The 27,070-nt window shown below is 36.9% G+C and overlaps 1 protein-coding gene across 3 annotated transcripts; it reads right to left on the minus strand.

Moving 5' to 3' along the window:
• Positions 1-10,732: 10,732 nt before the first annotated feature.
• On the minus strand, positions 10,733-26,702 carry LOC137246019 (golgin-45). 3 transcript variants are annotated; one of them, XM_067777149.1, is made up of 4 exons: positions 25,774-26,702; positions 19,636-19,719; positions 18,814-18,891; positions 10,733-13,281 (listed from the first exon to the last, which is right to left on the minus strand). In XM_067777149.1, the coding sequence occupies exons 1-4, from the start codon at positions 26,557-26,559 to the stop codon at positions 13,006-13,008; spliced, it is 1,224 nt and encodes a 407-aa protein (XP_067633250.1). In that variant the 5' UTR covers positions 26,560-26,702; the 3' UTR covers positions 10,733-13,005. The 3 variants fall into 3 exon arrangements, with proteins under 3 accessions (XP_067633250.1, XP_067633252.1, XP_067633247.1); XM_067777151.1 differs by lacking the exons at positions 10,733-13,281; positions 18,814-18,891; positions 19,636-19,719 and adding an exon at positions 15,922-17,359 and having other exon boundaries at positions 25,774-26,168; positions 26,310-26,678; XM_067777146.1 differs by lacking the exons at positions 10,733-13,281; positions 18,814-18,891; positions 19,636-19,719 and adding an exon at positions 15,933-17,359 and having other exon boundaries at positions 25,774-26,668.
• Between the last annotated feature and the right edge of the window lie 368 nt (positions 26,703-27,070).

The following is a 27,070-nucleotide window of genomic DNA, read 5'->3' on the forward strand; positions in this document are numbered from 1 at the left end:
TACACGACGAACAGCAACGGTGCGAGGAGTTAAAAGAGTTACTAGATGATGGTAACACGGCGTTACACTTAATAAAATATAAACATCCCGACGGGGGATTCGATATATTTTGCGACGATTCGACTGGGAGGATAAGGCCATACGTTCCAAAGTCCCTGCGGCAAGGGGTTTTCGATGCCACTCACGGCCTCGCACACCCGGGAGCGAGAGCAACGGTCAAATTGATAGCAAATAGCTTTGTATGGAAAGGAATGAGCAAGGATATAAGAGCACGGGTCCGGTGTTGTTCCGCTTGCCAAAGATGCAAAGTCGCCCGGCATACTAAGAGTGCATTGGAGAATTTTGCCGTTCCCAGTAAACGCTTCGAACATCTTAATGTGGACATCGTCGGACCGTTTCCCATGTCACGTGGTTACACTTATTGTCTAACATGCGTCGACAGATTTTCGAGGTGGATCGAGGCTTTCCCGCTAGCAGATATGACAGCGGAAACGGTGGCAAGAGAGCTACTCAACGGGTGGATCAGTAGATACGGGGTGCCGAAGTTCATCACGACAGATCAGGGTAGACAGTTTGAAAGCTGTTTATTTACTCATCTGGCCAAGTTATTGGGCGCAAAACATATACACACGACAAGTTATCACCCCCAGGCGAACGGCATGGTGTAGAGATGGCACCGCGTGCTAAAAGCAGCATTAAGATGCCACATGGCGGACGTAAATTGGGTTGATGTACTACCTATAGTTCTACTGGGATTAAGGACAACGGTGAAGGAAAACCTGGGAGTTTCGATGGCTGAAATGCTGTATGGACAGCCGATTCGACTTCCCGGGGATTTTTTGGAAAGTCCGCGCGAGACAACGGTGGATGAGCCGATGTATTTACAAAAGCTCAGACAACATTTCGAGCAACTTAGACCTACGCAAACAAGGAAAGGCACCTGTGTTTGCTCCCAAGGACCTCCGTTTTTGCAGCCATGTGTTTTTACGGGATGATACCATACATCGGCCTCTTAAAGCTCCATATGATGGACCCTTTTTAGTGATCAACAGATTTCCAAAGACATACACCATTTTAATTGGCACCAAGCAGGTCACGGTCTCAATAGATAGGCTAAAACCCGCGTATTTACCAAAGGAAGATACGATAGCAACGTATAGTAAAACGGCATAGTTTCAACAATTACTGCCGCTCATTTTAGGAGGGGAGTGATGTAGGGTTAAATACCCTACTATATGGTTTGGGCGTTTTGTATGGCAACGCTGCGCAAGAAGTTTCTAGATATAAAAAATACAACTCTGTTGAGTATTCGCTTGGAGTTATAACGCAATATTATTTTTATTCTTTTAATGTACAAACATTGACACTGTAAATTTAGTTATATTTTAATAAACTTTTGAGGAATCAATAAAGATTCCTGAACATCAATTTTGACTCGTCGCTAAAAAATAACGATGTTCCATTGCCTTGGAACACAGCAGAGTCTTCTTTGCCCAAAGCAGCCGTCTCTTTTTGTGTGAAGCTGTCAATAGGGGCTTTTCTTTGGCCTAAAGATTTAACAGTTATGCGCATAAGTTGTGAATAAGTACTTGCTTAACTTACTTTTATAAATTCCATAGCTCAGTTTTTTCATTTGCTGGCGAGTCTATTCCCGTCCCACAGTTTTTCCAATCCGATCTGACCATTCTTTCGCAATGTTTTTTAAAGAACTCCGACGATTTTGCTGTATTATATTTTCTAACACACGAGTATCGCGAACAGTAATTTAAGAAACACGACAAACACGACCTCTGTTTGACAGCAGTGTTACAGCTCCATCTTTTTTGTAATTTTGTACTATACTTTGTATAGTAGATCTCGGTAACTATAGATCTGATAATATTTTGGCATAACTTTTTCCAGATTTTACTCTTTCTATTATTAAATTACGAAATGTATCAAAAGTGGTATCAAAAGACTCGTTTCGACCTCAGTTTTTAGAATCCGGAAGCGAAAAAAGTTTTTATATCTGTCAAAAAATATAAGCAAAAAATCCGTTCCAATTTTCATATGGTTGTTGTTTTTTGCCAGATTGGTTGTACACACTAGAGATATACGCCGCCGCCGCCGATTAGGGTCGTTTTTCGCACGCCGCCGCCGAATGTCAGATATATCGGCGCGGCGGCGGCGTCCGGCGCGGTACTATATTTTCTACTCGTTTAAGACTGTTTAGCCCATTTATTGTTCAAGTCGAAAATTGGTCGGATATGGTCGAAAGTGGTATCAACGGATGCGCATCACTGTCAGTTATAAGAAACTAATTGCGAAATTCAACTCTTTCTAAATGTTCAAAAGTTATTTAAAAAAACAGGCGCTTTCGGTGTCCGCTTAAGACGGAGTTTGCATCACCCAATTCACGAAGTTATTAAAACAAAACACCAAAAGAAACGTTATATAATACATTTATATAATCACTTTGCATATTTTTTCCAAAAAAAAAATTACCCTAGGCGTTTCAAATTGTTTTCAAGTTGTTAAAAAAGGCAAAAAAAAGTGCCGATTTTTTAAAAAATTTTATATTGCGATTGGCGGAAAGAATAAGCGAAATCAGTGATGCAAAAACACACTAGAGGCATAAACACTCTTTTGAAATGTTTTTTACCTCATACTTAAGTTGAGAATATATGTACGTATGAGAAGGGTTTGAAAAATCACTTGGGCTTACATTCAAACATCTGTTGGTTATTTGCGAAACTATACAATAGCGTCTGAAATGTTAATTTTAATTTTAACACTTCATCCTTCAACACCCAAGTCTCCCGGTTTAACATAAAGTTGGCGGCCCTATTCAAAACTAATCCCTTGGGGTTAATTAAATTGATTATAGCCTATCAACCAAGTTTAAATATCACCTACACGTTACGGCGCCTTTTACAAATGTGAATACGTAGGCACATATATGTATTTACCAGGTGAGGCTTTGTCCTTCGCAAGAACACTCAATGTGGTGAAGCAAAAGCTTTCCCAAGACAGTGGAAAAATTACCGTGTGTGCTACTACCCTAACGAAGTGGACAGTCGAACTAGTCTGAAAACTGAAGCTACGCGGTCATCCAAAATGAGCTCTTATATCATTAGGCCGGAAAACAGCAGTAAACATCTCTCAACTTGAAATCGGTCGACTTTCATTCTAAAATATCGTTTTGATGTAACGAAGACTATTGAAATCAATGATGTGAACACAAACGTCTACAAACTCGGGTCTACATTTTAAAATTTTTATCCAGGGTCCTTGTAAAATGTTAATTATATAGATGCGCCGAGGATTATACGATTTTCACCCATTAGGCAATGACGCCATCCTTGGCCGAACTCCCTAACGTTTCAATTTGTTTCTCTGGTGTAGTTCGGCAAAAGCATCCGTTGGAAAGTCTTCGGAGCTTCTGTGCTGGCATATGGTGTGAGGTTCAGAAGGCATGGTAGCGACTGGTGGTCGGGATTGCTACTGTTCGCACATCGGGAATTGTAGCTCTTAAAAACAGCCGAAAAAACTGGAGGCGCCCTGTGCCACGAGTTTCATGAGTATTAATAGACCATTAATAGCAACCGTAAGTCAACTTTGTGCGTGGCCGCCAAGGAGCCACAAATGATTTAAAGAATATGGGGGATATTTCGCATTTACGGGATATTTCGTTTTTTTGTGAAAATTGTTGCCTGCTCGCAACGCAAAAGCGTTACACTTTTACCCTGTACAAAATGGCGGTGTGGCAGTGCAAATCGGTGAAACTCTCAATTCGCTCTTAAGTTCCACATATACCCTGTTAATATGAGTGAATATGGTGAGTTGAAATGTTCTTTGTATGCACTATAAATGGTGAAAATTTTCTGGGGTAGGAGTAACTCTATTAAAGCTTTACAATTTACATAGGCAACAATTTATTTCAGAAAAGAAAACGCTATTGGTTTTAATCCCCAAACTGGTGTCGGACCCACCAGGGTTATTTTTTTAAATCGCGTTCAAAGGCCGCCAACGCAGAAAGGTGTTTTATGCAAAAAAAAAACTATGGATGGGGCCCCATATTTCGGACCCTCTCGTGGTCATTTTACGGGTTTTTGTAAATAAATTTCGGTCGAGACGCGTCTTTTGATATCACCTTTAATAATTTTTGATAAAAAGTAGGTGGTGCACCGTCTTGTAAAGCGCTACCAAACAAACACCAAGGCTTTACTTAAACACAACGGTTTTTTGTTTACGAATTTTTTCAAATATACTGTCATGGCAGTTCTTAATCATTGTACAAATTAATAGTGGTCAAACAATTTTGCGTGGGTGAAGAAGTGCAGTCGGTTTTTTTGTTTTTGTCGTCTGCTCTGTATAACAATAGCGATATTTTTAATTGAATGTAAAGAGTAATGGCCCTAATGTTTTTAAGTTTCAGAAAGTATCCACTTCAGAAATAGTTGATGTAGTAAGTTTAAAAATAAAATTGGAGGGAAGAAACTTGTGTCGGAAGGAGTCGTTAAAGACTCCATAACGTATACAGGTTTTTTCTATTCTCAACTTGTTAATGAGAGCTTAGATAAAGGTCTCGTTCCTAGTTTATGGAAATCTTCTATAGTTGTGCCATTAAAAAAGTTAAAAATACCATCAAAGCTGAGGAGTTAAGACCATTTAACACGTTACAATGTGATGAAAAAATGTTGGAAAAAGTGGTAAAAGATCAGCTTGTAAAATATTTAGAAGATAATGTAATTATTATACCTCAACAATCTGGTTTTCGAAAGAAACATTCCTGTGAAAGTGCTTTGAATTTGGTTGTAGTTAACTGGAAAGAAGACCTAAGCAGGAAACAACACATATTAGCTGTGTTTTTGGATTTAAAACGTGCATTGGAGACGATCGACCAAAACTTAATGCTGAAAAAGATTTCTTACATTGGCGTTTCTGGTATAGAACTAAAATGGTTTCAAGACTTCCTAATTAACAGATACCAAAGAATAGTGATTGGAACGTCCGTATCGGATAAAAGGGAAGTACCTGTTGGTCTACCTCAAGGGTCTGTGCTGGCACCCATACTGTTAAATATATATATTAATGATATAACTAGCTCCATAAAGCACCGTGAAATAAAATTGTTTGCTGATGATAAGTGGGAACAGTATTACTGAAATGTATGCTAAGCTGCAAGAAGATCTTAACAGCGAATATAGTTGGTTATGCGTAAACAGACTGAAACTGAATTTCAATAAAACGAAATTTATGGTTATATCTAGACGCAATTTTCAAAACAGTGAGCTACAAAACTTAAATATAAATAACGAACTAATTGAAAAAGTCAGCACCATAAAATACTTGGGAATAAAAATAGATGATAAGCTGAATTTCAAAGAGAACGTGGATTATACGGTAGGAAAAATAGCGAAAAAGTTATATTTTACACAACGAACCTGCAAATATTTAAATAGAAGGTATAAAATCTTCGTCTACAGATCTTTAATCGAACCTCATTTTATTTATTGCCCAACTATATTTTTCATCTTGCGAGATAGTAAGATCTACAAGCTACAAAAGCAACAGAACCGAGCTATGAGATTCATTCTCAAAAAACGGTATGGCACACCTATCAGAGACATGCTATGCTCTCTTAATTGGCTTAGCATTAGACAGCAACTTTTTTATTATACCATGAAATTTATTAAAAACATAATAGAAGGAACTTTGCCTGCGTATTTGAGGACTAATATAAAATATGTAAAAGATATGCACTCTGTAAATACTCGTGATAAAAATGATTTTAATCTACCGGCTTATAAAACTGAAGCAGACAAATGTAATCTGTATTACAAAGGTCTTAAATCTATAATGAACTACCGAATGATATTAAATCATGTCATTCCAACAAATTTAAACAAAAATTGTACAATTATTGTAGAACACTACCAATTTAGTTCTGGGCAGGCGGGCTTCCATAGCATCGATAGAAGTGCAGCGAAACTATTCTGCTATGTAACGCCAAGACTTCCAAGCTCTTGTACGCATACAAAAAAGGTTGCCGAAGCACATACTGAAACGCATCACTCGATTAACTCAGTGCATCGCCGTGCAGATGTGCCTTCGCGCTTTACTAACATGCGTAAAATGCCGGCATACTACGCTAGCACAACACTTTGTTCGCATGATCTGGAAGTCTCCCATCCATAGTACTCCAAGGTAGGACATAGATGTAACTATTCCAGATTACATAGTCCAGAAGACAATTATAAACATGTAAAATAGATTTAAGGTATTTGTTTAACCGGCTTTAGGTCCAATTTTTAGTATTAAAACACCAAAAATTGTTTTTTCTTTAGTTTACCAATATATTTCGGTTACACACGGTAACCGTCTTCAGGGCTTTGAACTATAAACAAATTACAGAAAGATAAAATAAAAATACAATTGACATAAAAAATTAAACAAACATGAACATTTCTCTACATACATTATTTTACACGTCTTCGCTGTTTAACGTGGAGCTAGTCACTGTCCGCATATTGTTTATCAAGTGTTTGTAGTAGCTCGCGCAGTTATCAATGTCCGTTTTGTAATTCATTCGTATGTTAGTCGGTGTGTCTAAAATATGAAGTACTTCTAAAGTCAATCTCTTATTATATTGTTTCTCTTCCTGAAGTATTGTTGTTTGGCTAAAGTTCGGAGAGTGGTTTTTCGTCGTACAGTGTGTCATAAGTGCTGTTTTATGGTGAGTTGTTTCGTGGCAATGTTTAAAGTCTGATTTATGTTGGGCTAGTCGAGTTTTTAATTTGGCTTTGGTTGTGCCATTTCATTTTCATTACATGTCATTTTCATTACATGTCATTTTCATTACATGGTATTTTATATATCACATTGCTTCTATCCGCCTGAGGTACCTTAGATTTTGTTCTGTTGAATAAATTTTTTAATGTCTTAATTGGCTTGTGCGCTATTCTAACTTTTTCCTTATTATAGCAATTCGAGTTTGCTAAGCGCTCTGATAAATTTGGTACATAAGATAATGATTTGAAAATTTCAGGTTTTTGTGATTCCCGTTGACTAGCTTGTGATGTACAACTTTTAATTAGGGTATTTGTAATATTTTCAGGAAAATCTTGACTTTTTAATAATACTTTTGCTTCTTCTTTGATCTGTTCGTGGTAAGCGTCATCTGATATATTTAGCATACGTCGTATACAGCCCATTGCTGTATTCATTATCATCGTCTTTGGGTGTTTCGAATGAAAGTTAATGATTCGTCCTGTAGATGTGGGTTTCTTATACCACTTTAACTTCAATTGGTTGCCTCGTCGAATAATAATTGAGTCAAGATATGGCAATTTTTCGTCGTCTTCGAGTTCCGTTGTGAACTTTATATGTTTGTTATAGGAATTTAATGCGTCAAGTGTGTTTTGTACCTCATCTTCATTTATTATGGCGAATAGGTCGTCCACGTACTTTGTGACTAATCTTGGTACTCTTGTTAACTTTTTTTTTATATATTTGTTATAGGAATTTAATGCGTCAAGTGTGTTTTGTACCTCATCTTCATTTATTATGGCGAATAGGTCGTCCACGTACTTTGTGACTAATCTTGGTACTCTCTACTTTTTCATTGTATTCTCCAACAACTCTGCCATCACGATATCTGCAATCACTGGCGAGGTCGGTGATCCCATTGGCAACCCTTTCAGCTGGGTGTAAATTTTATCATTAAATTTGAAATATCGATTTTCTTCGATGCAAAATTTTAACATTTCTATAAACATTTTCTTTGGTAGTTTCGTATGCTTCTCTATTGTCGTCCATTTTCTTATTATGATGTCAAGTGCTAGTTGGGTTGGTATACTGGGAAACAGGGAAATTACGTCAAATGATATTAGTCTTTCATCGTCATAGATATACGAGTTGTTTATTTTTTCTTTGAAGTCTAGTGTATTTTTTGTTAGAACTCGAGTTTGCCGTGACGTTTTTTAAAAAATCCGCTATATGTTTGCACAGGTTGTGTGCTGGAGATCCGACGGCGGAACATATCGGCCTGAGTGGGGTTCCTTGCTTATGTGTTTTTCGAAGTCCATAAATCCGTGGAGATAGTGCCGTGGTTGTGGTGAGTTTATTTTTCTCGACTTTTGTGATTACATCCATTCTGTACATTTTATCCACTATGTTATTATTTTTGTTTTGAAGCCTCGCTGTTGGGTTCTGTATCTGAATTCTGTACATTGTAAAGTCTTTTAATATATCATTCATTTTGTTTTCATAGTCATTTACATTCATTGCCACTGTTTGGTTTCCCTTGTCCGATGATAACACACGAATATTTTTATTTTTGCTCAGAAAATTCCGCGTCCGCTTCACTGTATCCGATATTGCACTATCTATTGCACTTTGTTTATTTGTTCTTACATGAGCTTTCACAAGTTCAGAGAATTTTGTTCACGCCTCTTCTTGTTTATCTTTCGTTGTGTTTGTTTGTACCAAATCCTCACTATCCGCGATATATTGAAACAATGGAAAGCTCTTATTTTCTATTGGCAGCGCGAATTTTGGACCCTTTGCTACCAGACATTTTATGTCTGAGGGAAATTCAACATCAGTTGTGTTTACAAACCACTCCTCATGTTTGTTGTTGTTGATCCACATATGGTTTCGTTTTTTCCTTAGATTTTCGTTTTGATTCTTGCTTTTTCTTTAGTGCTCCTGTAGCTTTGTTCGCAATCTCCTCTTCTTGTTTTATAAATTCTTCGAAGTCATCTTCGCTCAGCTTTTTCTTCAGCTTTGTTGTGATGTATTCCATGCGCTGTTTTTGTCTTTTGAGTATATTGTGCTTGTGTTTGATCAGAAGGTTTAGTATCTTTGTATGGTAGTTGTTTGTGTGTCTGTCTAAAGTCCTATCAATATCTGTCTGGGTGTCACGGTCATATACAAATAATTTGTTACATCTAGTTGAGCTTTTAATAAAATTAGGAATTAGATTTTCTGCATGTTAAAAGAAATTTAATACTAGATTTAAGTTTCGTCAATTTTTTTGATGTAATTTGAAATTTATTTATAACTGCCTTAGCATTGCTATAGTTCCTCCTTCTTTCTGCATATCCCATTTCGTTGTTGTTTTATGCTTACGGCGTGCCTTCCGTCTTTGTAATGAAATCCTTTGGTGACCTTTTTCTGTTAACAAGGTATTTGTTTAACTGGCTTTAGGTCAAATTTTTAGTATTAAAACACCAAAAATTGTTTTTTCTTTAGTTTACCAATATATTTCGGTTACACACAGTAACCGTCTTCAGGGCTTTGAACTATAAACAAATTACAGAAACATAAAATAAAAATACAATTGACATAAAAAATTAATCAAACATGAACATTTCTCTACATACATTATTTTACACGTCTTCGCTGTTTAACGTGGAGCTAGTCACTGTCCGCATATTGTTTATCAAGTGTTTGTAGTAGCTCGCGCAGTTATCAATGTCCGTTTTGTAATTCATTCGTATGTTAGTCGGTGTGTTTAAAATATGAAGTACTTCTAAAGTCAATCTCTTATTATATTGTTTCTCTTCCTTGTTTCTCCTCATGGAACTTGGAGGTGGGGAGGGAGGGGATGGCCTGAAGGTTTAATGTGGCCACATAAGTCGTTGCCGAGATGGTCGGACTAGCACCTTAATGGTGCTGTGGTACCGTAGCGTACCGGATCTATATCCGGCAAAGGACTATTTTCGTGCTGGATTTCAAGTTGATGGTCCATATGGCCGCTTGACGTGCCCGAACAAAGCTTTTATGGCATCATCAGTAGCCATTAAAGGCTGGCTAATGAACTGTGATGCTCGTATTGCACACTTTTCCGCTTCACATAATGTATTTGTACTGAAACTTAGTATATCAAGGTTAGCTTCTGGTATACCGACGCCTGAATGTAGTACCATCTGCTGAATAATATTTAAATTTTCTGCACTCAAACTAACAATGTCGGTTGCTGGAACATTTAAGTAACGTATCTTCGCCATAAATTTTAGATTGCGTAGTATCTCCAACTGCATATCACGTACCTCATGAGTTGTATGTAATAAACTTTGAGTAGACTCGTTAAGCATTTGGTTTTTTGAGTCAGATCAGCTTTCTAACGAGCCAACTCCTCCACCATCTCGCTACTAGCGAGACATTTTGAACGCCATACCTCACACTGACCGGCAAGAAACTCGATTTGTTCCTATTTAGTTAGAATAGCATAAGGGTTTACAAACTGTCTCGTGGAGGGAAGTATTTTTTACACCTTGTTACATATTGACGGCTGAGTGATGGCTCACAATATATTTGCTGCCGGTTCGAAAACAAACTTATACCGATTTCACACAGAAACTTAATGGAATCACAATTTCGTTTAATGAAATAATTCATTTTCCTTTTCACACAGGGCCTTTTGCTTCTGTAACGAGCATATGTGCCTATTTAAAAAAAAAGTCATATTTGGTAAAAGTTTAGAACAGGGGTCTACATTTTTAGACGTGTTTTAACTGCCGACCATTTTATTAAGCATAAGCACCCTAGCTTTTTTTAAGTGCAAAATCCCATACAATTTTATATGGAAAATATATCGCATCTATGACATGGTTTAAATAACTATTAATACTAGTTATTAGTTTAATAATTCGTTTTAAATTTTTCAAGTAAAGTCTTATGGAGCAATTGGGAAGAAAAGGTTGAAAATAACAGGCTCCCTAATTTGTGTACACATTTTTTTTTTTTTTGCTTTATTGACAACAGAATTTGATTTGCTTTACAACAATTTTCTAAAAAAAAAACAAGGTTTTTGTGCGAGAAGATAGCTTATCTCTTATGTAAAACTATTTGCCATCAATATTAATGAGGATACATAGAGAGTGCAGCAGTAAGCAAAATAAAATAAATTAAAAGAAAAGAAATTAGTTTGGCTGTGAAATAACATATTATAAGTAATGTTTGATTTAAATTTGTACGATTTAAATAAATAAATAACTTATTACTAGTAATGTATGATTTAAATACCATTTCCGTATATCAGTAAAAGTAAGAGGAAAATTAACAATTACATTTTACAGCTGAATATTAAAATTATAGTTTGCAAGAAGTAGGCGTTTGACTTCAGTTTTAAAGCTTTGCAGATTTCTTGCATTTTTAACTTCATCTGGAAGTTTGTTGAATAATTTTACACCATAGTGTTTTATTGATTTTGCACATCTTTCTGTTCGAAAAAGACGTGGTTTGATATTTGTTCGAGTTCTGGGGTTTGTTCTTCTGGTATGTTCAAATTATGTTTAATTAAATTATTTTTTATTTTGTAGAACGCTATTAGCGTCTTAGAGATGCAATATTTGCGAATATCTAGCCTATTACAATATAACAGCTCACTTGATGTTCTCCGCGGTAAATTTAAAATGTTTTTAATTACTTTATTTTGTGTTCTTTGTAATTCGTTTATAAGTTGCTCTGAGCAAACATTCCATATTGGATTCAAATAGTTAATATAGACATGAACAAAGAGTTGTATAGAAGCCATAGTTGTCTTTTTGGAATTAATTTCCGATTTCTATATATCGAGAAATTCAGTGGTATTAATTTCATTTTCAGCTTGTTTATGTGTTCTCTCCAATTTAGATTTGCATCAAACCAAATGCCAAGGTATTTTAGACTCTCGATCCTCGTAATAAAACTACCATCTAGATAAATTCCATTCAGATCGTTCATACCGGGAATATTTTTATAGTTGTTAAATATTATAAAATTTGTTTTCGAGATATTCATTTTCAGCAAATACGTTCAAACCATTTCGAAAGTTTCTTTATATCCGTTTGGATATTGACTAATAGTTCGTCTAGAGTATCAGTAGCATACAAGAATGTCCCGTCATCGGCATAAAATTGCGGTTTTCCATTTAACTCGAGTTTAAATATATTGTTGATGTATATTACAAAAAGAGTTGCAGCTAATTTTGATCCGGGTGGAACACCAGTTTTAATAGTTTTAGTTAGACTTTTTGTATCTTTTATTTGGACAAATTGCTTTATATCAATTAAAAAACTTTCGAAGAGTTTAATAACAGTGCCATTAACTTCCAACTCTCTAAGCTTTTGTATCATGATGTAAAGATTTACTGAGTCAAACGCTTTGCTAAGATCAATCCAGCATAGCAACGTATTTTTTTCTATCTAAATTTTCATATAAATTCTATACAATATATAATCTATAAAATCTGTACAAGTGATGCATGCGGACAAAGTACTTGAGTTTTCTGTAAATCCAAATTGTTTATCGCTAATTATGTCATTAATTTTAATGAATTCTTTCAATCTGTTTAATAAAATACTTTCAAATACTTTGTCAATTGTACTGGTTTCGTTATAGGTCTATAATTTGAACAGACTTCCTTGCTTCCACTTTTGTGAATTGGAACTACTGGTCCAATTTTTAACTCCTCTGGATACTGACCACTTATAAAACATTCATTAATAAATTTTGCTAGTGGACCAGACAGTTCGTCTTTATATTTCTGTACCAGTCGCGCAGAGATTCCGTCAGGTCCGTTGGCCGACTTTGGGTTAAGACTACCAATTGCTAAACATACTTCTTCCGTATGACACTGAGATAATATAAAAGGGTGTATTATTCCATTTGCCGGTTCAGGAGAGTACTCAAAGCTGTCTGGCGTATTTATAATATTTAGAAAGTAATTATTAAAAGCATCAGCTATCTCTGAAGGGTCTGTAATATTGGTTTCATTATATTCTATCTGCGTGATATCTGAGGACGAGGTATTATTTTGTCCATAAACAAGCTGATTTAAGATCTTCCACGTTTTAGTGCTAGATACAATATTTTCTTCTATCTGCCTTCCATGGAACTCTTTTCGTGCATTGTTCATTTTGTTGCGCGCTTGGGTCTTGAAAATCCTAAATTGGTTTTCGAAATACAAGTTATTGATATATTTCCTCTTCAATTTGTAAAATTTGTTTCTCTCTTTGATTCTCTCTTTCAATCTGTTTAATAAAATACTTTGTCAATTGTACTTAACTTCGTTATAGGTCTATAATTTGAACAGACTTCCTTGCTTCCACTTTTTTGAATTGGAACTACTGATCCAATTTTTAACTCCTCTGGATACTGACCACTTATAAAACATTCATTAATAAATTTTGCTAATGGACCAGACAGTTCGTCTTTATATTTCTGTACCAGTCGCGCAGAGATTCCGTCAGGTCCGTTGGCCGACTTTGGGTTAAGACTACCAATTGCTAAACGTACTTCTTCCGTATGACACTGAGATAAAATAAAAGGGTGTATTATTCCATTTGCCGGTTCAGGAGAGTACTCAAAGCTGTCTGGCGTATTTATAATGTTTAGAAAGTAATTATTAAAAGCATCAGCTATCTCTGAAGGGTCTGTAATATTGGTTTCATTATATTCTATCTGCGTGATATCTGAGGACGAGGTATTATTTTGTCCATAAACAAGCTGATTTAAGATCTTCCACGTTTTCGTGCTAGATACAATATTTTCTTCTATCTGCCTTCCATGGAACTCTTTTCGTGCATTGTTCATTTTGTTGCGCGCTTGGGTCTTGAAAATCCTAAATTGGTTTTCGAAATACAAGTTATTGATGTATTTCCTCTTTAATTTGTAAAATTTGTTTCTTTGATTAGAGATAATATTTCGTTATTCATCCACAGCTTCTTAACAACTTTGTTTTTTTAATATTTTTTGTGCATTTTTCAATACTACTACATATGTAGTTGTTTATGAAATCCCGAAAAGGTAGGTTGGGTTATTATTTTATTTATATGTTTATTTTGTTCAAAGAGGTAGTAATCAAAAACTTTTATTTCGGTTTCCTGATTTTCAATGTTTTTTATATTGTTATTTATAGTCAAAGCTAAGAGTCTATGAGCAGATATCACATTATCATCTAACGATAAAGTATATCTGTAATCAATTAAATCAGTTAGAGCATGATCAATGATGGTTTTAGAGCCATTGCCTTTTCTTGTATACATCTCTTTATTCAGACTATTTAAAAAGAGAAACCCTTTATTTAATACCGCACTTACATAGTTACTCAATTCTCTATTTGACGCTAATAAATTCATATTAAAATCTCCAACTACGATAGATCTCTTGCATCTCAAAATATCGTTTTCGAATTTTTCCACGAAAGAACCAATATCGCACGTGCAGAATCTATAGACACACGAGATGTGCATATTTGCTTTAATTAACTTTATGGTCAAAAGGCTACTTCCTTCATATTCTAATTCAGATACTAGAGAAGATGGAACCGTTCTATGTACAAAAATCGCGCATCCACCTGTTCTATTTGATATACGATTTGCAAAATAAGCATTATAATCTTTTAAATTGAAATACTTATTTTCGTTTTCGTATATCCAAATTTACTCCCAGCAATTACACTAATAGTTTTGCCCTCGATTGCGTGTTGATGAATGAGCATATCAAGGTCATGTAATTTATTTCTAATACTCTGTATATTTAGATATTTTATTTGCTTACGTCTATATGCCCACCTTTTTTTCTATACTCGAAGCATTTCATTTTAAACTCGCTACTACTCATTTTCACTATCAAAGGGTATGTTTTAAATTTCTTGTTTTAACTTTGATAAACATCTAGGATGTTATCATCGTGAATTTTTGCATTAACATAGCAGCAATTTTTAAAACAACAGTTTTTAAGTCGATGTCTTTTATTTGAGGTAGATTTGTTATTATTAGGTTGTTTTTATTTCTTTCTTGCTTTATTTCTATCACACTTCTCTCTAATGTTTTCATTTTGTATTTAAGAATTCATGAGCTTAACACCGGCTTATAATAATTGAATTTCAATTATTATGTTTTCTAAGAGAAACTGAAAAGAAAGAAACATTTACTGGCATATTGCGATGGACCCATTTCGAAAACCGCCAACGTAATCATCATCAGGCAATTTTGTAATGTTATCAAAGGTTTCACCGGGATTCGAACCGTGAATCACATGGTGAAACTGCAGTAGCCTTTAACCACTAGGCCATCCTGCTGGTATTTGTTTTCATGCTTAATTCAGTTTTTCTCATTTCTACACTAACAACACAATTGAGACATTTTGTCTCTATATTGATTTGTGTGCCATGTAGATTTGTTTTTGTAAAGTTCTTCTTCGTTGCGAATGAGAAGCTTTGTAAACTCGGGCTCAGTTGTACATACTTATGTATGTTTGTTTAATGGTGTGTTCAGTTTATACTTATATTTAAGAACTCATGAGCTTAACACCGGCTTATAATAATTGAATTTCAATTATTATGTTTTCTAAGAGAAACTGAAAAGAAAGAAACATTTACTGGCATATTGCGATGGACCCATTTCGAAAACCGCCAACGTAATCATCATCAGGCAATTTTGTAATGTTATCAAAAGTTTCACCGGGATTCGAACCGTGAATCACATGGTGAAACTGCAGTAGCCTTTACCCACTAGGCCATCCTGCTGGTATTTGTTTTCATGCTTAATTCAGTTTTTCTTATTTCTACACTAACAACACAATTGAGACATTTTGTCTCTATATTGATTTGTGTGCCATGTAGATTTGTTTTTGTAAAGTTCTTCTTCGTTGCGAATGAGAAGCTTTGTAAACTCGGGCTCAGTTGTACATATTTATGTATGTTTGTTTAATGGTGTGTTCAGTTTATACTTATATTTAAGAATTCATGAGCTTAACACCGGCTTATAATAATTGAATTTCAATTATTATGTTTTCTAAGAGAAACTGAAAAGAAAGAAATATTTACTGGCATATTGCGATGGACCCATTTCGAAAACCGCCAACGTAATCGTCATCAGCCAATTTTGTAATGTTATCAAAGGTTTACCGGGATTCGAACCGTGAATCACATGGTGAAACTGCAGTAGCCTTTAACCACTAGGCCATTCTGCTGGTATTTGTTTTCATGCTTAACTCAGTTTTTCTCATTTCTACACTAACAACAAAATTGAGACATTTATCTCTATATTGATTTGTGTGCCATGTAGATTTGTTTTTGTATTTCATTTTGATTTTTGCATTTTCACCGCTTACTTTAAGCTCTTAGTTTAGTTAGTTGAGTGCTGCCAATTTTCATAGTACTGATCCGGATTGTTCCTATGAAATTTGATCGTGATCCAGAGCTCGATGACTCAGGGGCAAGCTACTAATGACGGAGTCACATAAATTGGCCACCTTCACTCTGAAAAATTACCATACAAATTCATTGTTTTTCTCTCTACCCATTTTATACAATATTAGAATTTCGAGAACGAAACAAAATTTATTTTGATAATTTTGCTTTTCAATAAATTTAACGTATTTTTTTTCGTACACCAGTTAGCGTTCAATTTATTGAAAAGCGGAACAATTTTACCATTTTCATTCATTTATAAAATTTACGCTTACATGCAGCCCTGCCCTGTTGCCAACAAATTTATTCATTACTGCACAGCTCTGGTATATTCCATATCGACTGCTGAGTGGAATATCCCTATCTCGGCTACCTTTTCAAAAATGCTTTATCTGAGAAAATATTAAAGAAAAAATCTGTTTCAGAATTTGTTTCAAAAACGGCCTGACTCAGAATTTGGTTGAAGCAGGTGCTATATGACGTTTTTTTTTTTTCATTTACGCCCCATTTAGTGTCACAATGTATTGAATCCGTGCTCAGATAGGCCGTTTTTCAACCGAATTTTTAGGTAGGTGTTTGAGAAACGGCAGTCGAGATAGGCTGATATTAAATTCAGCAGTCGATTTTATTTCTTATTAAGCAATAAAATGTGAAAAACTGTATCGAATATATGCAGCAGTTTAGTCAACCGCAATCGCATTTTCGTGCTGGATTTCAAGTTGATGGTCCATAGGTCCGCTTGACGTGCCCGAACAAAGCTTTTATGGCATCATCAGTAGCCATTAAAGGTTGGCTAACGAACTGCAATGCTCGTATTGCACACTTTTCCGCTTCACATAATGTATTTGCACTGGAACTTAGTATATCACGGTTAGCTTCTGGTATACCGACGCCTGAATGTAGTACCATCTGCTGAATAATATTTAAATTTTCTGCACTCAAACTAACAATGTCTCTTGCTGGAATATTTAAGTAACGTATCTTCGCCATAAATTTTAGATTGCGTAGTATCTCCAACTGCATATCACGTACCTCATGGGTTGTATGTAATAAACTTTGAGTAGACTCGTTCAGCATTTGGTTTTTTTGAGTCAGATCAGCTTTCCAACGAGCCAACTCCTCCACCATCACGCTACTAGCGAGAAATTTTGAACGCCATACCTCACACTGACCGGCAAGAAATTCGATTTGTTCCTATTTAGTTAGAATAGCATAAGGGTTTACAAACTGTCTCGTGGAGGGAAGTATTTTTTACACCTTGTTACATATTGACGGCTGAGTGATGGCTAACAATATATTTGCTGCCGGTTCGGAAACAATCTTATACCGATTTCACACAGAAACTTAATGGAATCACAATTTCGTTTAATGAAATAATTAATTTTCCTTTTCACACAGGGCCTTTTGCTTCCTTAACGAACATATGTGCCTATTTAAAAAAAAAGTCAGAACAGGGGTCTACATTTTTAGACGTGTTTTAACTGCCGACGCTTTTGTTAAGCATAAGCACCCTAGCTTTTTTTAAGTGCAAAATCCCATACAATTTTATATGGAAAATATATCGCATCTATGACATGGTTTAAAGAACTATTAATACTAGTTCTTAGTTTAATAATTCGTTTTAAATTTCTAAGTAAAATTTTATGGAGCAATTGGGAAGAAAAGGTTGAAAATAACAGGCTCCCTAATTTGTGTACACATTAGTTGAGTGCTGCCAACTTTCATAGTACTAAGCCGGATTGTTCCTATGAAATTTGATCGTGATCTAGAGCTCGATGACTCAGGGGCAAGCTACTAATTACGGAGTCACATAAATTGGCCGCCTTCACTCTGAAAAAATGACCATACAAATTCATTGTTTTTCTCTCTACCCATTTTATACAATATTAGAATTTCGAGAACGAAACAAAATTTGTTTCGTTCATTTATAAAATTTACGCTTACATGCAGCCCTGTTGCCAACAAGTTTATTCATTACTGCACAGCTCTGGTGTATTCTATATCGACTGCTGAGTGGAATATCCCTATCTCGGCTACCTTTTTCAGAATATTTTTCAAAAACGGCCTGACTGAGGATTTGGTTGAAGCAGGTGCTATATGACGTTTTTTTCATTTACGCCCCATTTAGTGTCAGAATGTATTGAATTCGTACTCAGATATTCCGTTTTTCAACCGAATTTTTAGGTAGGGAGTTTTAGAAACGGCAGTCGAGATAGGCTGATATTAAATTCAGCAGTCGATTTTGTTTCTTATTAAGCAATAAAATGTGAAAAACTGTATCGAATATATGCAGCAGTTTAGTCAACCACAATCGCATTTTCGTGCTGGATTTCAAGTTGATGGTCCATAGGGCCGCTTAACGTGCCCGAACAAAGCTTTTATGGCATCATCAGTAGCCATTAGAGGCTGGCTAACGAACTGCAATGCTCGTATTGCACACTTTTCCGCTTCACATAATGTATTTGTACTGGAACTTAGTACATCAAGGTTAGCTTCTGGTATACCGACGCCTGAATATAGTACCATCTCCTGAATAATATTTAAATTTTCTGCACTCAAGCTAACAACGTCTGTTGCTGGAACATTTAAGTAACGTATCTTCGCCATAAATTTTATATTGCGTAGTATATCCAACGCATATCACGTACCTGATGAGTTGTATGTAATAAACTTTGAGTAGACTCGTTAAGCATTTGGTTTTTTTCAGTCAAATCAGCTTTCCAACGAGCCAACTCCTGTTGTTGTTGTTGTAGCAGTGCTTCGCCCCACCTAACAGACGCGACCGATCACAAACTGTCATCAATATCCTCTAACGGGAGTCCAAGGAAACTTGCTGTTTCAACAGGGGTGGACCATAGGGAAAGGGGTGTTAGAGGCGTTGGTTCCACATTACAATTAAAGAGATGGTTGGTGTCATGTGGGGACACATTGCAAGCGGGGCATACATTTTGTATGTCGGGGTTGATTCTGGATAGGTAAGAGTTTAACCTGTTACAGTATCCAGAACGAAGTTGAGCCAGAGTGACACGCGTTTCCCTGGGGAGTATGCGTTCCTCTTCCGCATGTTTTGGATACTTTACTTTGAGTACTGGGTTCACCGGGCAATTCCCGGCATAAAGGTCCGACGCCTGTTTGTGGAGTTCAACAAGGACCTGCTTGTGTTTTTTCGCTTCATACGGCTGTGTTCTCAGATGCCGTATTTCCTCAAAATGCTTACGGAGATGACTCCTTAAGCCCCTAGGCGGTGCTGGCTCGTCAATCAGATGTCTGTTGGGATGCCCAGGTTTCTGGGTATTCAACAGGAACTGTTTGGTCAGCATCTCGTTTCTTTCCCTGATGGGTTGTATTCTCGCCTCATTATGTAGATGGTGTTCTGGGGACATAAGAAGACAGCCCGTGGCAATTCTGAGAGCAGTATTTTGGCAGGCCTGTAGCTTCTTCCAGTGGGTAATTTTCAGGCTTGGCGACCAAGCCAACTCCTCCACCATCACGCTACTAGCGAGAAATTTTGAACGCCATACCTCACACTGACCGGCAAGAAACTCGATTTGCTCCTATTTATTTAGAATAGCATAATGGTTTACAAACTGTTTCGTGAATGGAAGTATTTTTTACACCTTGTTACATATTGACGGCTGAGTGATGCCTAACAATATCTTTGCTGCCGGTTCGAAAACAATGTTATACCGATTTTACACAGAAACTTAGTGAATCACAATTTCGTTTGGTGAAATAATTAATTTTTCCTTTTCACACAGGGCCTTTTGCTTCTTTAACGAACATATGTGCCTATTTTTAATCCCAATTTCGTTTAGTGAAATAATTCATTTTTCCTTTTCACACAGGGCCTTTTGCTTCTTTAACGAAGATATGTGCCTATTTTTAAAAAAGTCATATTATCTTTGGTAAAAGTCTTGAACAGGGGTCGACTGCTAATACGCGTCTAAAATTATCGGGAGGGGTGTCAGACGAAGCGTCTTGACATCAGTAGTAATAATCTGAAGGCGGAAAATACAAATTGTAACTTGTTCTGCTCTTTTTCAGTGAACAACAACATTACAACAACGAAAATGAAAATTGCCAACTTCAACTACAAATATGTATGTACATATCTCCGTGCAGAGATCAAATTTTTGGATGTGTATTACCAGTCGACCCCCGTTCTTGACTTTGACCTTATTTTTTGCTGCAAATGCTGCAAAAATAAAAATTTGCATTTTTCTGATAATTTTCTATTTATCGTAAATTATTGAAAATAGTTTATTTTTGATTGTAATTTGTTACATTGACAATAGAATCCGAAACCACAAGCAAAAACGACTCGATATTTCACTCCATTAGGCATTAAATAAAGCAATAATGGGATAATTAAGAATTTGAATATTGTATGTAAAAAGCCGTGAAAATTGAAAAATGTAACGGGCGTGCGATAATTGCATGCAACAGAGTTGGTAGGCAGCGAACTTATTAATTTATTCAATTTTTATTTAACGCAACCCTGCATTTTTTACATTTGGACATTCGTTAACACAATTTTATTTACAAAATTAAGTTCAAAAACTATTTTTAAACTTCAACATTTGAACATAAACTTCTATTTATTTCTTTAAATCAGAGTAGTATTCATGTGGTGGCCCGTTGTTTGAAAAAAAAAAATCTCCGATGGAACGTTCCCACACATATTTGGTATTGCTGTGTAAATGGAGCAGGCTTCTGGCATTGGAACGTTTCTTAATATGAACCGTGTTCTTTGCGCCGCGCACCTTTAATTTTCCATATAACGGTCTTTTCATACTGATTCCGTAGACCACATGTGTAACCAAAGACTGATTTTTCTTAAGTTCTACCTATGGAGCACTGCAAAGCTTTTCAATGACTACAGGCCTAGCCCTGGCGCCCTTTAAAGCATTTTACGCTGGTGTGACGATAACGGAATCTTTAATAAACATTTTCTTCATATATTGATTGGAAAGTGCTTTTTATCCTTCCTCTTTAGTGGCATTTCATTCTTCCAAATAACTTTCACAAACATCGATCAATGTAAACGGGTGCCTGAACTTTTTGGTAAATTTTTGTCATGCAACTAAAATTTACTTAAAATGGAACAATGTCTACACCCCTTAAGATTGAGTTCAATAAGGGCTTTAATGTAGAAAACCAGACTAATTATTTCATTAAGCTCTGTTTGAAATTGGTATTACCAAATTGTATGTTAAATCCTAAATATACATATATATTTTATCTATAACACCGCGCGTTGCTGCCGTAGAAAACCATTTTCAGAAAAGATATTTTGTTTAGTATGCACTCGTGGTGAGTACATTTCTCATTCCCACCCTCCTCTTGCCCTCTCCTCATCGAAGCTTATACTTCTCTTTTCCCCTTTAACTTTCTATTTTATTCTCCCTCGCCTCCTCCCTTTTTCCAACATCTCAATTATTTCTTCTCTCATCCATCTAGTTCTACCACTCTTCTGTCCGTTACTTAAAATGGAACAATGTCTACACCCCTTAAGATTGAGTTCAATAAGGGCTTTAATGTAGAAAACCAGACTAATTATCTCATTAAGCTCTGTTTAAAATTGGTATTACCAAATTGTATGTTAAATCCTAAATATACACATATATTTTATCTATAACCCCGCCCCCAGCGGGTTAGGGGATCAGAATATACCCGCGGTAGGTATGCCTGTCGTAAGAGGCGACTAAAATAACAGATTCAAGGGGCTGTGTAGCGCAACCTTTCAGGTTGCCAGCGCAATATATAGCTTCTCCAAACCCAATTGTCAACTTCACCTATCCGCGGCGAATCCTGTTTCACTAACAGACGAGGCTCTGGCGACCCCAAGCTCCTCATGGAACTTGGGGTTAGGGAGGGAGGGAATGGCCTGAAGGTTTAATGTGGCCACATAAATCGTTCCCGAGATGGTCGGGCTAGCACCTTAATGGTGCTATGGTACCGGAGCTTGCCGGATTTGTATCCGGCGAAGGACCATCACATCAATAACACTCCCCAAGCCTTCGGGGAGCAACCTTATCGCTACAACAACAACAACAACAACAATATCTATAACCCCTCGCGTTGCTGCCGCAGAAAACCATTTTCAGAAAAGATATTTTGTTTAGTATGCACTCGTGGTGAGTACATTTCTCATTCCCACTCTCCTCTTGCCCTCTCCTCATCTAAGCTTATACTTCTCTTTTCTCCTTTAACTTTCTATTTTATTCTCTCTCGCCTCCTCCCTCTTTCCAACATCTCAATTATTTCTTCTCCCATCCATCTAGTTCTACCACTCTTCTGTCCGTTTCCCGTCGCTTTCAATATCTTTTTCTTTTCACATCTTCTTCTCCATTTACCATTTCCTCTACTAGTCTCCGTCCTTAACCTTAATTAAAATTTTTTTCAAATAGGTCAATCGCTCTCCCAAGTATTCCCAAAATTTTCGGCTGTATTTGAACGGAGCCTTCCCGATTCCGGCCCACCTCGGGAAGTAATGACGGCCTTACCACAGCAAGGGGCGCTGTTGTAGCGGACGGTTCACAACCCCATTTTTAACATTAGACCGCTGAGCCCGCCTCGTCCCTGACTGTGGCACTACTACAGCATCCTCAATGGGCAGATGTCATCCGAAAGGTGGAGATCCGTAGAAGTATAACTGATTAGTATCATGATCAAAATGATGGATGCTGACCGAAACATACCGCCACCAGCCTTCGAAACAGCTGGATGGCACAATGGGGTTAAACTGATGGTCTGCACCAATAACGAGACTTTAGAATGGCTGCAAAGAGTTGTTCCAAACCTCCAAAAACAAGAAGGCACAAGGCTGAAGGTGTTGGATAGAGCACAGATCCCCACCGTGGGGAAGGCGGAGGACACACTTAACATGCTGCACCGGCAGGAATATTCTGTGGTGAATATTCAATGAAAGAGGAGAGTTGAAGTGAGTAGGCAAGTATGCCTGTCTAAGGCGACTAAAATACCCAAATGATTCAAAAGGCAATACATAGCTTCTCCTCACCTACCCTTGGCGAATCATGTTTCTTTAGCAGACGGGGCCATGGCTAACCCAAGCTCCTCATGAAAGGACCCAAGTTCGGCATGGAACTAGGTGGTGGGGCGGGATTGCATATAAGTTCATTGTGGTTATATTAAATCGTTCCCGATATGGTCGGGCTTTTACCGTTATGGAACCTGTTATGGGAACGTACCGGTTCTATATCCGGCAAAGGACCATCAACATCGATAACACTCCCCAAAACCTATGGGGAGTGCCTTTGTTGCTACAACAGCAGTAAGAAATGTAAGTGTGCTCCATCAATAAACGAAATAGATTTTCCAAAAAAAGAAACGCACGAAATGCTGAAAAACTCCTTTCAACGTGTCCCTCCTGCGTGTAAGTTGTTGGAACATGCCCGCGGTAGGTGTAATGTAAAGTGCGATAACCTCCGAAGAGATTTTAGGCCGAGCTTCTCTTCCAATTTGCGTCGTGCTTCTTTTAATTTTCCCACAAATTGGCGGTTGGGGTCCTACTTGTTTTATGCCGATTCGGAACGGCTTCTGCAAGGCAGATGAGTTTTCACTTTTCATGGCAGAAATACACTCGGAGTGCTTGCCAAACACTGCAGAGGGGTAACCCCGCTCAGAAAAATTTTCTTTTTAACTTAAAAACCTTGTATATAAAATTTTGGTGTTGCTTTGCCTGGGCGTGAGCCCAGGATCTTCGATATGGTAGGCGGGGCACGCTACCATCACACCACGGCGGCCGCCATAATAGGTAGGTAGGTATACCGTCCATAAAAGGTGAACAAATGACCAAAAAGGCTATCCAATCCTGAGGGATGATAACTTGAAAGGGAGCAATGCGGGCACGCAAACCGCTTGAGTCACCCTATCAAGGTCAATAAAGCTGCGGGGAGCAGCCAGGTGTGACCTATATATAATGTATCGCTTGATGCATGTATACAGGTCTCACCTCCTATCTATGGGATCGGGCCCCTAGTGAGAGATTCGCGGGGGCTGTGGTTTCATTTCGCATGTTGGCTTTTTGTGGTGGAAGTTGACAATAACGTATGCTTAATGAAGCTAAGCGTTCACTTCACCTTTCGAAGTACACGACAAAGCATTCTCTTCTGAGTAATGCGGTCTTCTTCGTTGGAAAGTTGGCAATAAATTTTTCTTTTAGTCCGCCCACAAGAGTGAAACTGCCTCTTTACTTATTGCAACCTAGGCATAAATATTTCAAAGATTCTTCTCCGGAGTCAAAGAAAGGGTCGAAAACATCCCTTAATTGTTCGGTTTATCCTGAATGTCAATGGTGATAAGGCATGGCTATCGTTTGCGGATAACAGTTGATAATTGTAAGAGTGGGTTTGTGCTCACTCTTTTTTTTGAAATATTTTGAAACTAAGTTAGGCTATGCTGAACCGTGGATGGGATCTAGCGTAAATGAGATTAGAAACTGTAGTAGTAGTAGATGCTACAGGAAATGAACATTTTCAATTCGATGTGACGGAAAGGTTATACTCACATCCCTTAATTGTGATGCAACATACCCTATTGTTGTTGTATTAACGACAAAGACTCTCCCCGAAGGTTTCGGGGAGTGTTATTGATGTTGATGGATACTGATCCGGTAACGAAGCACTATGAAGGTACTAGCCCGACCATATCGGAAACGATTAATATGACCATCTCACCCACAGAACTGTTGCAGCGAATTATTTATGCTTTGAATATAATGGTAATGAAACTCAAGATGGATTTGCCTTGCAACCGGTAAGAAGCTTTGATAGACTCCGTATCTTACCAAGGTAAGACATAGTGATTGTACACCCGATTACAAGCTAATTTGCTACCAATAATTCCGTTACGAAGTATTTAGGTTAGGAACATGGAGCCGGTAGTTGGGCCACTGATCATGCAATTAGATCCGTTTGTTTTTCTAACAACATACGTACAACTACTCCAACCGTTTAAAATTTATTCAGCTCCCTACTTTACGTTACGGTAGGCGTGTTATTTGTGCTCCAGTAACTTTGGGCGGATGGCTTGGAATCACGTCCTTTCCAACCTCCCACACATTGCAGCCCTACTTGTTGTGTGTCAAATATATATCAGCTGCTCGAAATCTCGTTTTATCACCAGCTCCAGTAACTTTGGGCGGGTGGCTTGGAATCACGTCCTTTCCAACTTCCCACACATCGCAGCCCTACTTGTTATGTATCAAATATACATCAGCAGCTCGAAATCACGTCCATTCCGACAGCACTAATAATCAATTCCCGTTGCTCGGCACAACAGTCCATCGCGACAAATGATTTAATAATGTATATACATATTTTTTAATATAATTTGGTTCAAGTTGTATGCTTCTGTAATTTATCTGTAATCCGTACTATATTTAGTCTAATCGGGCAATTTGTAGACTAATAATAATAAATAAATAAATAACGTAATTATATTTCATATCGTGTCGATCCATGATCGCACGTTACAATTCTGCTCATATGTTCATATTTGACTAAGGTGTGCCACACCGTTTCACAATTCAGCCGTCAATACTTTTTAAAGTATGTACATAAAATTAGAGTAACATTTATATTTACCGAGTGAGTTGTTAAATTATTAGCTGTATCTAGTAATGCTCGAGCCAACTGAAGTTTATCTTCCGTCAGGACATTAACATGAGTTTGCAAGTCTTCACCTACAGATGCCACCAATAGGTTTTTTAATTCTGAGTTGACTTGGGTTTGAAATCTGAATTGTCCTTGATAGTAATCACGCTCCTTTGTAATTGTACGCAGCTCATCCTTCAACTTGTCCAACTTCATGTCATCAATATCATCTTTCAGTTCGCAATTTTTATTACCCATCTCATCTGTACGCATTGTTGACATTTGTTCAACTAGTATACCAATATCCAAATTATTCTTGTTTGTTTTAAGTTTTTTTGGTGTTTTGCTTTGTAGGTTTAACGTTGTTACAATCTGATTGGTAGCACCTGGATACGGTTCGTATGGTATAAATTTAGGTAGTCTGCTATTATTTTGCTTTCGCAGAGATAAAGTGTTTTTTATTAAACGTGGTGATAATTGAACAAGTTCACCCTTAGGTATGGTGGGTGCTAAACTACGTGAATTACCGTCAGGCTTTCGATAGAGTGAAGGCAATCCGGGTAGTGGTAGCAAATTAATTGTGTTTATAGTACTGCTGGTAGAGGCTTTTCTATGCACATTTTCTGGTATATCAGCACTAACTACACGCCGTGTAATGGAACGATATGCATCCTGTTCAGTTGATTCTTCTTGTTCAATTTTCCAATAAGTTTTTTCTTCTTCCATGCCATCACCACTAGTTCGGTCTCGACCAATTTTGAACGTCGGGGAATCCATTTTTACTTAAGAGATATATGTTTGTACTTGATATCTAAATATGAGCAACCAAACAAAACGTATTGATTGAATGGCACGGGAGCGAATGCTATCGAGTATAGGCACTGAAGAATTTCGATTGATGCTATGGCGAATATTACCAAGTTCGGTACATCCTTATGCAGTGAAATAACTTTTTTCCTATAAACGAAATAAGAATGCGACAATTTAAACATGTATGCAAACGTCATAATTCAATTACTAAAGCTTTGACACTCTCAAATTTAAAAATGTAGACGGGTTGCTTTTACTAAATAAGGAAAACGGTGAATAATTCAATTCCCTTTAGCGAAAACTGTAGTTGTTTAGTTCATTTAAACATATTGGCCCGTAACCATAGTCGCTGACTAAAATACTCTTTAGTTAAAATCTTGCCTAAATAAAAAATGGGATTTAAAATTTTGGTTTGTCACAGACATATTAAACACAGTTTTCAGCTAAAATAAAGGGCCTAGAGTTGGGTCGTTTCGTT

This window comes from Eurosta solidaginis, chromosome 1 (genome assembly GCF_040869045.1).
Source record: "Eurosta solidaginis isolate ZX-2024a chromosome 1, ASM4086904v1, whole genome shotgun sequence".
Classification (NCBI taxonomy): Eukaryota; Metazoa; Arthropoda; class Insecta; order Diptera; family Tephritidae; genus Eurosta; species Eurosta solidaginis.

Excerpts from the sequence above, each read along its gene's own strand:
- LOC137246019 (XM_067777146.1), bottom strand. The coding sequence starts at position 26,559 with ATGGATTCCCCGACGTTCAAAATTGGTCGAGACCGAACTAGTGGTGAT. Across the intron at positions 17,360-25,773 it reads ATAATTTAACAACTCACTCG|GAACAAATCGAATTTCTTGC; the intron begins GTAAATATAAAT and ends CTAACTAAATAG.